Source organism: Scyliorhinus canicula, chromosome 12 (assembly GCF_902713615.1).
Source record: "Scyliorhinus canicula chromosome 12, sScyCan1.1, whole genome shotgun sequence".
In the NCBI taxonomy this organism is placed as follows: domain Eukaryota; kingdom Metazoa; phylum Chordata; class Chondrichthyes; order Carcharhiniformes; family Scyliorhinidae; genus Scyliorhinus; species Scyliorhinus canicula.
In genome coordinates, this window is record NC_052157.1 from 24,032,800 (window position 1) to 24,044,597 (window position 11,798).

At 41.4% G+C, this 11,798-nt stretch overlaps 1 protein-coding gene across 2 annotated transcripts in view; it reads left to right on the plus strand.

The window, feature by feature from the left end:
* The window catches only part of leo1 (LEO1 homolog, Paf1/RNA polymerase II complex component), a 29,949-nt gene extending 20,167 nt beyond the window's left edge, over positions 1 to 9,782 (plus strand). Inside the window, exons 11-13 of one of the 2 annotated variants that reach the window (XR_005462502.1) lie at positions 1,487 to 1,584; positions 4,054 to 4,214; positions 9,346 to 9,782. Coding sequence is in view for 1 of the 2 variants with exons in the window: in XM_038813214.1 (XP_038669142.1) it covers positions 1,487 to 1,584; positions 4,054 to 4,158 (203 nt within the window). In the remaining variant the exon portion in view is untranslated. Of the gene's footprint in view, positions 1 to 1,486; positions 1,585 to 4,053; positions 4,313 to 9,345 lie in introns of those variants that run through there. The other variant, XM_038813214.1, reaches the window with a different exon arrangement.
* Positions 9,783 to 11,798: the final 2,016 nt, after the last annotated feature.

An 11,798-nucleotide genomic window follows, 5' to 3' on the forward strand; every position in this document is an offset into this window, starting at 1 on the left:
GGCTGGGATCGAACTCGGGTCCTCGGCAATGTAAGGCAGCAATGCTAACCACTGTGCCACCATGCCGCCCCTGTTTAAGGTCATAGTTGATGAGAAAGGTAACCATTCCAATATATGAGGACGAGACTGGGAAGGGGGTTGCTCTCAGGCAATAGACAACAGTGGAGTGCACTAGTTTATGAGCAATTGAGGGAGTGAAGTTTCAGTTTGAAGCCAGCAACAGCAAAGAACCACCTCGGAGCCAGTGGAGGAGAAAAGATCAGTTCAAGAGTCAGATGAAGAACAATGTTTGATTCAGATATCAGAACAATGGACTATGGTCCAAAAACAAACGGATTTATGTTCTGTGAACCAGCAGACAACTGGAACTTTATTCGGGAGAACAGCAAAGTGGAGTTAAATTAGGAAAAATGTGGAGAAGCAGAGTAATGCTCTTGAAATGACAAATTTAGGTCCAGTCCAGGAGATAGGAAAATGTGAAGTATATCCCAGAAGATGAACATAGCAATGGTTGGGTCATTAATTATATTCAAAGCTGAGTTAGATTTTTGATAGGCAGGGGAGCCAAGGGCTCTGGGGAGCAGCCATGATCTTATCGAATGGCAGGGCAGCCTCGAAGGGCCCAATAACTTACTCCAGCTTCCAAGTACTATGTTCCTATCTCAGGCTAAGAATCCAGGAGGTCATTTCAAATAGTACGCAGGGTCTCAGCAGCAACGGAGGTCCTCGTGTATAACAAAGTCCTTGTGGAAGAGAAGTTTATTCAGAAATCCCAATCTTTTATGATTGGAAGTACTGGACAGCGCTGGGTTTCAGCTTAGTCTAACAATATTATTAAACTAGAAAGAGTGCCGAAACAATTTACTAGGATGCTACCAGGACTTGATGGTTTGAGTTATAAAGAGAGGCTGGATAGACTGGGACTTTTTCCCCTGGAGTGTAGGAGGCTTAGAGGTAATCTTATAGCGGTCCATAAAATAGTGAAGGGCATGGATAAGGTAGATAGTCAACATCTTTTCCCAAAGTTAGGGGAGTCTAAAACTAGAGGGCAGAGGTTTAAGGTGAGAGGGGGGGAGATACAAAAGGGTCCAGAGGGGCAATTGTTTCACACAGATGGTGGTGAGTGTCTGGAACGAGCTGCCAGAGGCAGTCGTAGAGGCGGGTACAATTTTGTGTTTTAAAAAGCATTTAGACAGTTATGGGAAAGATGGGAACAGAAGGATAAGCGCCAAATGCGGGCAATTGGGACTAGCTTAGTGGTTAAAAACTGGACAGCATGGACAAGTTGGGACGAAGGGCCTGTTTTCATGCTGTAAACCTCTATGACTCTAAACCTCTGACATGGCTAATGCGGAGCTATTTAATCTTAAATCAGAATACTCAGTATCAAAGGCTATAAAATCACTTTTTAAAAATCTCTTCATATTTTAAAACAACGGTGTCATAAGAATCTGGTTTAATTTGTGTGTATTTGTGTCCGTTTCAGAGGAGCGTGCTCGGATTTATTCCTCAGATAGTGATGAGGGTTCTGATGATGACAAAGCTCAAAGACTCCTAAAGGCCAAGAAACTTGACAGTGATGAGGTTTGTACAGTAGAATTGCATGCATAAATCCAAAATACAAATGGCAATAGTTATGGAGTTTTTAATAATGTGAAACAAATGGTATCATCGCTATGTGCTGCCAACTGATGTTAAAATGTTGACCAAGAGCTTGACACCTGTCGTTATAGAACTGAGATGAAGAGGAATGGCTTCACTCAAAGGGTTGTGAATCTTTGGAATTCTCTGCCTCAGAGGGCTGTGGATGTTCCATCGTTGAAAACATTTAAAGCTGGGATAGACGGATTTTTTTTTTTGTCTCCCAGGGGATCAAGTGATATAAGGAACAGGCGGGAAAGTGGATTTGAAGCCCAAGATCGCATTGAATAGCAGAGCAGTCTTGACAGGCCACGTTGTCTCCTCCTAGTTCTTGTATTAATATGTTTTCACATTTAGGTTATTTAGAATTATGTTAATGATGGGCAGATCAGTTTCTATCAAGTCAAAATGGTTGAATTATATGAAAACTTTTAAACCCGGCAAAGTCTGATGTATACTATTTTATATATAGGCGCGTAAGAATGTATTTTATGAATTTTTATATTTATATATCAATATATACATCAACCATGGATGTCAGATAGAAAATCAATTTTATTGGATACTGAATACTATTTTGCAAGGAACCTCCAGAGTATTGAAAGTCGGAGAGATCTAGGTGTACAGGTCCACAGGTCACTGAAAGGGGCAACACAGGTGGAGAAGGTAGTCAAGAAGGCATACGGCATGCTTGCCTTCATTGGCCGGGGCATTAAGTATAAAAATTGGCAAGTCATGTTGCAGCTGGAAAGAACCGTAGTCAGGCCACACTTGGAGTATAGTGTTCAATTCTGGTCGCCACACTACCAGAAGGATGTGGAGGCTTTAGAGAGGGTGCAGAAGAGATTTACCAGGATGTTGCCTGGTATGGAGGGCATTAGCTATGAGGAGCGGTTGAATAAATTCAGTTTGTTCTCACTGGAACGAGGGAGGTTGAGGAGCGACCTGATAGAGGTCTACAAAATTATGAGGGGCATAGACAGAGTGGATAGTCAGAGGCTTTTCCCCAGGGTAGAGGGGTCAATTACTAGGGGGCATAGGTTTAAGGTGCGAGGGGAAAGGTTGAGAGGAGATGTACGATGCAAGTTTTTTTTACAGAGGGTAGTGCCTGGAACTCGCTGCCGGAGGAGGTGGTGGAAGAAGGGACGATAGTGACATTTAAGGAGCATCTTGACAAATACATGAATAGGATGGGAATAGAGGGATACGGACCCCGGAATTGTAGAAGATTGTAGTTTAGTTGGGCAGCATGGTCGGCACGGGCTTGGAGGGCCGAAGGGCCTGTTCCTGTGCTGTACTTTTCTTTGTTCTTTGTTTTGAAATTGTCAACATAATTTTTAAAAAGCCACACATGGAATCTCACCACTTACTCAAACAGTTAGCACTGAATCAGGATAATATGTTGATAGCTTACTTGCTCGATAGCTCTTGTTCAGATGAGCTGGATTTGAGCAATCTTTGCACTTGGTTGTATTATGTGATTTTTTTTTCATAGTTTTTAGCCACATGATGTTCACTATTCCATTTTGATTTGAGTGCAAGAAGTTATTCCAGAGCTTCATTTTCCTGTGTGAATTTGGTTCCTGTCTGAACAGCCTTTGAATATTATCTTTGGGTGAGCTGTCGGCCCACACTGCCCTGCCCCTACAGCCTCAGGAGGGAAGCATGGAGGTGGGAAGAAAGAGAAAGGGAGGGAATCATACGGGTGCAAAGTGTCTAAACTAACAACTTACAAACGTTCTAAATATTCACCTTGAAAGAAAAATCAATGGGTTCTGAAACTTTAGCAAATGCAAAATACTGCACCCAATATTTTATTCAGAAGGTTGAACCTTTAATTCCAATTATATTTATTCTATTACACGGTTAACTATTTTAAAAGCACTTAAGTATTTTTATAAAATTGGTTCCAGATCTATTTAATAATCTAAAGAAAATACAAACATTTCCACCTGGCATTTATATTATCACCACTTTGGAAAGCAGCTGAACCTTCAGGAGTACTCCTGAGTATCATCCAAGTTACTCGCCAATCTTGATCTTCAGGATTTCCCTCAGAGCCACGAGCCAACGCATGCAATTAGAGTGCAGTGGCAACTTGGCACATTGGGAAGCCAGAAGCTGCAGGTCCCTGTGGGGCTGAAATGAGCAAGTTTGACCGGCAATTTGCATTATAAGGACTCGGTTTACTCTGCCCTCAACATAACAAACCTACTTTTATGAAATATATGACTATTGAGATCATCTAATTGGCAGTTCTTTTGATGAGGTACTTCCGTGATTCTCATCATTCGTTTTGAGCATCAAGTTACCCGTTCTCCACAGATAAGTATTGAATGTTTATTCTGTTGTATTTTCTCTAATCACTGTTTCCACTATCCCCCCCCCCCCCCAACCTTTTCCCCCATTTAGGAAGCTGAACATTCTGGAAAGAGAAAAGCAGAGAATGATGATAAAGGTACCAGCAAGAGGGCGAAGAAGTACGTGATTAGTGACGAAGAGGAAGATGACGTATAAGCTCTAAGTGGATCAGATGGCTTGTGTCATCTTACATTAAATTGTACAGTTATATTGTAAGTAGCTATGTTGTCCGATTTTTGGCAAATTTTGATAATCATTTGTAACTTGGTGGTTCAAAATGACTTAAAAAATAAACTTTCTTTTCAAGGTAGATTTTAAGTGATTTGTCTTTTAGCTGTTGAAGTAGTCACATGATGCCACAAAGCTGTGCAGGTTGGGTGGATTGGCCATGCTAAATTGCCCTTAGTGTCCAAAAAGGTTAGGTGGGGTTACAGGGTTATGGGGATAGGGTGGAAGTGTGGGCTTAAATAGGGTGCTCTTGCCAAGGGCCAGTGCAGTTTCGATGAGCCGAATGGCCGCCTTCTGCACTGATAATTCTATGATTGTATGATTTCAATTTTTAAAAATTCCAGGCAGCCAATGTGAAACTAAATAATAGATCAAGCTTCTTTCCCGTTACTTAGTCAGAAACAGTTTAGAATGGAATACAGATCGAGACAATGTGGCTTTGATTATGTTTTAACTGGAACTGTTACTTATACATATATTTAGTGGGACAGTATTTTGTGTTTTCAAACTACCAGGTGATCTGTTACTTAGGAAAAATATTTCTCTCCCATTTATTTTGACTTTTGTGAAGATCATGAAGCTGAAACAGTTACATATTCAGCTAGAGACGTATAGAATTGGAACTGTACAACTTGCGAAATATGGATCCTTTTCTATTTATCTCTTTCATAGATCATAGAATTTACAGTGATGAAGGAGGCCATTCGGCCCATTGAGTCTGCACCGGCCCTTGGAAAGAGCACCCTACCCAAGCCCACACCTCCATCCTATCCCTGTAACCCCACTTAACCTTTTTGGACACTAAGGGCAATTTAGCATGGCCAATCCACCTAACCTGCACATCTTTGGACTGTGGGAGGAAACCGGAGCACCCGGAGGAAACCCACGAACACACGAGAAAACGTACAGACTCTGCACAGACAGTGATACTAGCAGACTCCCTCTGCTGGTACATGTATATATGGTAGGTAGACTCAAATGAATACATTACAATGCACAATACAATTTTCGATACACTACATCTGTTTTCCTTCTTGTCTTGCGCTCTTTCAGTCGCCTTTCCTCCATTTGCATGCCTTTTGCACATTTTTTCGCATCCGTTCCCGTTTCTTTTTTGGGGGGGAAATTTCTCCTGTCCGCTCTCCTAAATTCAATTGAAAAAAAAAAAATTATGGTAGAGCATGTTGAAAGAAAATCTCATTCTCTATGCAAGCTGTCAGCATAGGTGCATATGAATCTAAAAGGGATCTTGAGGTGTTGGAATTGGTGCTCATCATGCCTAGCCACTGGAGAGCAGCAATCAATGAAGCAAACAAAATCCCATTTGGTATATGCTCTGCCAACATGGTAGTGTTCTGATCAGATTGCACCTTGAGAACTCCTTTTATTGGCAAATGAGACATTCGAGCCTTGAGAAGTTTCTGCCCTTCAGTTGTGAAAGGAGGCCGTTGAATAGGTACCTGATAATATTGTATAAAAGGTAGTGAACGGTATAGAAAAAGTAAAATTTGACACTTGTTTTGTTTAAACATGACGTAAGACAAAGGATCCAGGTTTAAAAATTGAAAGACAAATTTAGGACTAATGTCGGGAAATAGTTCACACTGACTTGCATAGACTTCTAACTAGGCCTGAGACAGAAGCTACGGAATGATCTAGTGATGATTTACAAAAATTCACTAGACTCGGGGGTGGTCCCAGTGGATTGGAAATTAGCAAACGTGACACCACTGTTTAAAAAAGGAGGTAGGCAGAGAGCAGGAAATTATAGGCCAGTGAGCTTAAAGTCGGTAGTAGGGAAGATGCTGGAATCTATCATCAAGGAAGAAATAGTGAGGCATCTGGATAGAAATTGTCCCATTGGGCAGACGCAGCATGGGTTCATAAAGGGCAGGTCGTGCCTAACTAATTTAGTGGAATTTTTTGAGGACATTACCAGTGCAGTGGATAACGGGGAGCCAATGGATGTGGTATATCTGGATTTCCAGAAAGCTTTTGACAAGGTGCCACACAAAAGGCTGCTGCATAAGATAAAGATGCATGGCATTAAGGGTAAAGTAGTAGCATGGATAGAGGATTGGTTAATTAATAGAAAGCAAAGAGTGGGGATTAATGGGTGCTTCTCTGGTTGGCAATCAGTAGCTAGTGGTGTCACTCAGGGATCCGTGTTGGGCCCACAATTGTTCACAATCTACATAGATGATTTGGAGTTGGGGACCAAGGGCAATGTGTCCAAGTTTGCAGATGACACTAAGATGAGTGGTAAAGCGAAAAGTGCAGAGGATACTGGAAGTCTGCAGAGGGATTTGGATAGGTTAAGTGATTGGGCGAGGGTCTGGCAAATGGAATACAATGTTGACAAATGTGAGGTTATCCATTTTGGTAGGAATAACAGCAAACGGGATTATTATTTAAACAATAAAATATTAAAGCATGCTGCTGTGCAGAGAGACCTGGGTGTGCTAGTGCATGAGTCACAGAAAGTTGGTTTACAGGTGCAACAGGTGATTAAGAAGGCAAATGGAATTTTGTCCTTCATTGCTAGAGGGATGGAGTTTAAGACTAGGGAGGTTATGCTGCAATTGTATAAGGTGTTAGTGAGGCCACACCTGGAGTATTGTGTTCAATTTTGGTCCCCTTACTTGAGAAAGGACGTACTGGCACTGGAGGGTGTGCAGAGGAGATTCACGAGGTTAATCCCAGAGCTGAAGGGGTTGGATTACGAGGAGAGGTTGAGTAGACTGGGACTGTACTCGTTGGAATTTAGAAGGATGAGGGGGGATCTTATCGAAACATTTAAAATTATGAAGGGAATAGATAGGATAGATGCGGGCAGGTTGTTTCCACTGGTGGGTGAAAGCAGAACTAGGGGGCATAGCCTCAAAATAAGGGGAAGTAGATTTAGGACTGAGTTTAGGAGGAACTTCTTCACCCAAAGGGTTGTGAATCTATGGAATTCCTAGCCCAGTGAAGCAGTTGAGGCTCCTTCATTAAATGTTTTTAAGGTAAAGATAGATAGTTTTTTGAAGAAAAAAGGGATTAAGGGTTATGGTGTTCGGGCCGGAAAGTGGAGCTGAGTCCACAAAAGATCAGCCATGATCTCATTGAATGGCGGAGCAGGCTCGAGGGGCCAGGTGGCCTACTCCTGCTCCTAGTTCTTATGTTCTTAGACAGTTTGATGCTGAGATGGGATTGGCCATTTTTCTGAATGGAAGAACTGAGATCAAATAACCGTGAGATAATTTTGTGACCATCTGTATGCCTCTTATCCTCGTTCCTTCACTCGATTTGTCTGTTAGCTTTCATGCGGCTCAGGATTATGGGCACGCATGCTTTGTGGGATTGGATTACTTTATACTTTTGTATTCTGTATAGGCACTTTGTATTTTCTTTGAATTAAGGATATGAGAAGAATATTGTGAATTATTTTCCTGTCTTTAACCTCATGTGACACTCAAGCTATTGTGATCTGTAGGTGAGTTTTGCTATTTTGAACACCATGCTGGTTAAATGTTTAGCTTCAACTTGGAGAGATAAGTTGGAGTTCTGACTAGCTATGCAAAAAGAAACCTTCTGGACATACACAGGTCAATGTGTATTGTGTATGTGCAGCCCAAAGCAGGAACTCTTGTGAATGAAAGAGGACTCAGTGAAGTTTAGAAACCTAAAAAGAGGCAAAATTAAGTTCCACTGTTAGTTTGGTGGTACATTTGTCAATGACAATTATATCATGAAATGATCCTCTTGCTCACAGTGTGGATGCCAAGTTCAGTGGGGAGGTCCCAGTGAAATCCCTGACACGACCAAGCTTCTTTAATATTACTGCAGCTACATCTGGGTTTTTTTTCCATGTCTTTTATATGATGTGGGCATCACTGGCAAGACCAAAATTTGTTGCCTGCCCTTGAGTGTCCTCGAGAAGATGGCGGTAAGCAACTTAGTGGCTTGCTGGGCCATTTCAGAGGGCTGTTAAGAGTCAACCACAGAGATGAGTTTTGTCGGCACTCAAGATTTGAGCGTTTTAAATCTTAGAGAAAATGTGTGTGGTCAGGACTTATGCATCCTTCACAACGTCTGCTCTTTTAGTTACATTTTCGGCATGTCTGGTGTATTTAAACTTCTGGCCATTGGTGATTCCACAGGGTTGACGATGGAATATTCAATAGTTGTGTTGGAGTTTGTGAGGTGGTTCGGCTTTTCTTACGTTGGAGATGCTCGTTGCCTGGCACTTGCCTGGCGTGAATGTTATCTGTCATTGGTCAGCCAGAGTCCAAATGTAGTCCAGGCCCTGCTGTTGGTTGACATGTACTGCTTTATTATTGGAGAGATTGGAACTGGAACAGAACAATGTCAAATTGTCAGCAAACAGTTCCGTTCCTGATCTTATAATGGAGAGGAGCTTATTCATGAAACGGCTGAAGATGTTTGGATTGAGGATGCTATCCCAAGGAATATCTGCAATGATGTTCTGAGGCTGCGATAATTGACTGTTAACAACCATGACCATCTTCATTTCTGCCAAATGTGATTCCACTTTTGAAGGGATCTCGACCTGCATTTAATTTTACTACTTGGTCCCATTCCAAGTTGCATACTGCCTTGATGTTGAGGGCAGCTGCTTGCACTTCTTAATATGCTAGATTAAGTTACCGTTGGGAAGCCAGGATGTCCGTGGTTGGCATTCCTTCACAGCAGGTAGTAAAAGAAAGGTAGCCAACAAATTTGAAGTAGTTTGTGAATGAGCAACTAGAGTTTGGGGGTCAGAACCTCAACAACTTGATTGAGGAATTCATAGACAATTAAGTAATTGCTGCTGCTTTCAAACTCCACGTTTAACACCCGCATGAAGCAGTTTTTCTCTATACTGTGCTAAACCTGTATGACACAAATTGAACTAATTCAGGGGCGAGGCTGAATGAACAAGACTACCCTTCCAGGCAGCCATTCTATGACTCATTGGTGACATTCATCTACTGAGGGTGCAATTTTACTGTATAAAACTATAAAGAGAAGAAGCATCAGTAGGGGTAGTGCAGGATATGCATTTTCCCAATTTTATTAAAGTACAAAGATAAGTCAAAGCTTTCTGCTAACAGCCATACTTTTGTCGTGTAGGTCAACAGTCATTACACTTGTGCTGCGTTATCCACTATCTGAAATTTTAAGTTCATTACCTCCAACTTGAAAAGGACATTGGAATAAATACCTTGATCTGTGCTGGATGTTGGAACAAACACACGCTTCTGTTTCGTGACGACAAATTCTGCCACAAGGACTCTCGAGATGTCAAACAGCATGTGGGTTTTTTTTCGATCTGATGCATCACAAAGTGGCTTTACCCTGGTAAAAGCCTGTATTGCGTATTATAACATACCATTGAGTTTGCTGAGTGGTTGTCAAGAGTAGAAGGCATCCTGTGTTTCAGCAAATACATGAGCTTGTTGGTGTTGACAGTAATATGACAGCTGAGTTATTTGTTGCCTACTCCATGTTTGTATATTGCTTTGTCGTATGCACAGTTTGTTGTCAATATTAAGATTATGACCAGCTCAGTTGCCATTGGTTATTTCCAGTTTTTCCATAGAAATCTTGTTCTATTGGCGGTTATTTATTTTAGAAATTGAGAATCCAGAACCTAAGGCTGTGAAGTGTAGGAAATGTGGAATTTTTTATTATTATCATAGAATTTACAGTGCAGAAGGAGGCCATTCAGCCCATTGAGTCTGCACCGGCTCCTGGAAAGAGCACCCTACCCAAGGTCAACACCTCCACCCTATCCCCATAACCCAGTAACCCCACCCAACACTAAGGGCAATTTTGGACACTAAGGGCAATTTGTCATGTCCAATCCACCTATAATAAATAAGGAAGCACTGATGCATCAATTCCAAGTTTGGGGTTTTGAAGACCTATAGAGGGTCTGAGGAAGGTAAAATATAATTGATTAATCTAGTGACAAAACTATTATTGAGAGGACCCATTTATTAAAATATGTGACCCTCGACGGTATTAGAGAAGTACACATAGTCTTGTGTGGGACTGCATCAATCACCACCGTTGATATGTCATGAGGTAACTGTTGGCTTTAGGTTAAAGCTACTAATATCATCTTATCATTGCACAATTTCCTCCAAAAACCATGGACCCTCCCCTGAATTATTTTGTGATGCCGTTTTAAGCTCTGAAGTATACACAGTATTGGCTTCATGAACAAACAATTTTTCTGTAACTAGTTTGAAATGATACTTCTCAGGTTTCCTGAATCCTTGCTGAAACGCGCATGTACTATTCTTGACGTTCATGCTGCAGAGGAGGATCTGCGCCATAAACATATCAATGTACACAGTCAAATACGCACACAGTACATATCGGATATATAATGACAAACAGTTGCAATGACGTTCATTCTACAAGAGCACCTGCCTGAATGCATAAGGAATGAACTGAGCCCATTTTGATTGTTACAATCCCAGTTTTATAATTGGACAGGAAAATCCCAGGTTAGAACCCTGGCTCAAAAACTGTAACAGTTTTAAAAATAATGGATGAACAGAGTCATAGGGCCATGAATTAGTTTTGGCAACAAGAAAAGGACAGTTATTAAACTTGAAAATTTAGATTATTGTACCTTAATAAATGTGCACATATTTAAAGATTAAATTGATTACAAAGTACATCTTAAACTACAGTGGTATTAACACAAAATGCCTTTAAGCATGCAAGATGACTGGTCAAATACAGGCATTCTGCTCTGAACCCAAGGTAGTATCTGTGGATTTCTCCTCCGAATCCCCCCCAGATGATGATCACATGTGTTTCCAAACTCCACTCTCAAAAACACACTCTAAAACCTTCTTTCAATAATGCTTTCCCTTAATGGTTTTGCATTCCGAAATCCAGACCAGCTTTTCCAAATTACATTTCTAAACAAAGCTACCGCTCCACTTTTAACAGCAAATTAAGTCCAGGATTTTACACCAACCCCTTCAGGATTTTCTTTGTCTTTACTGCTGTGGAAACTGCTCAATTGATTTAACTCTCTATTCCCAGACTGTATTAAAACAGCATCAGATGTTTCATCTACCTCTGAAATCTGCCGTCCCACTTTAAATCTAGTTACTGTAATTGTCTCTTTAACTCAACACTGTTTCACGGCGCCGAGGACCTGGGTTCGATCCCAGCCCTGGGTCACTGTCAGTGTGGAGTTTACACATTTTCCCTGTGTCTGCATGGGTCTCACCCCCACAACCCAACGATGTGTGGGGTAGATGGATTGGCCAAGCTAAATTGCCCCTTTATGGGAAAAAAATGAATTGGAGCATAGAAAACATAATTTTTTTTCCAATTAAGGGGCAATTTAGCATGGCCAATCCGCCTACTCTGCACATCTTTGGGTTCATAGAATCATAGAATTTACAGTGCAGAAGTCATCGAGCCTGCACCGGCCCTTACAAAGAGCACTCTGCTCAAGCTCACATCTCTATCCTATCCCAGTAACCCCCACTTAACCTTTTTTGGACACTAAGGGCAATTTTTGCATGGCCAATCCACCTAACCCGCACATCTTT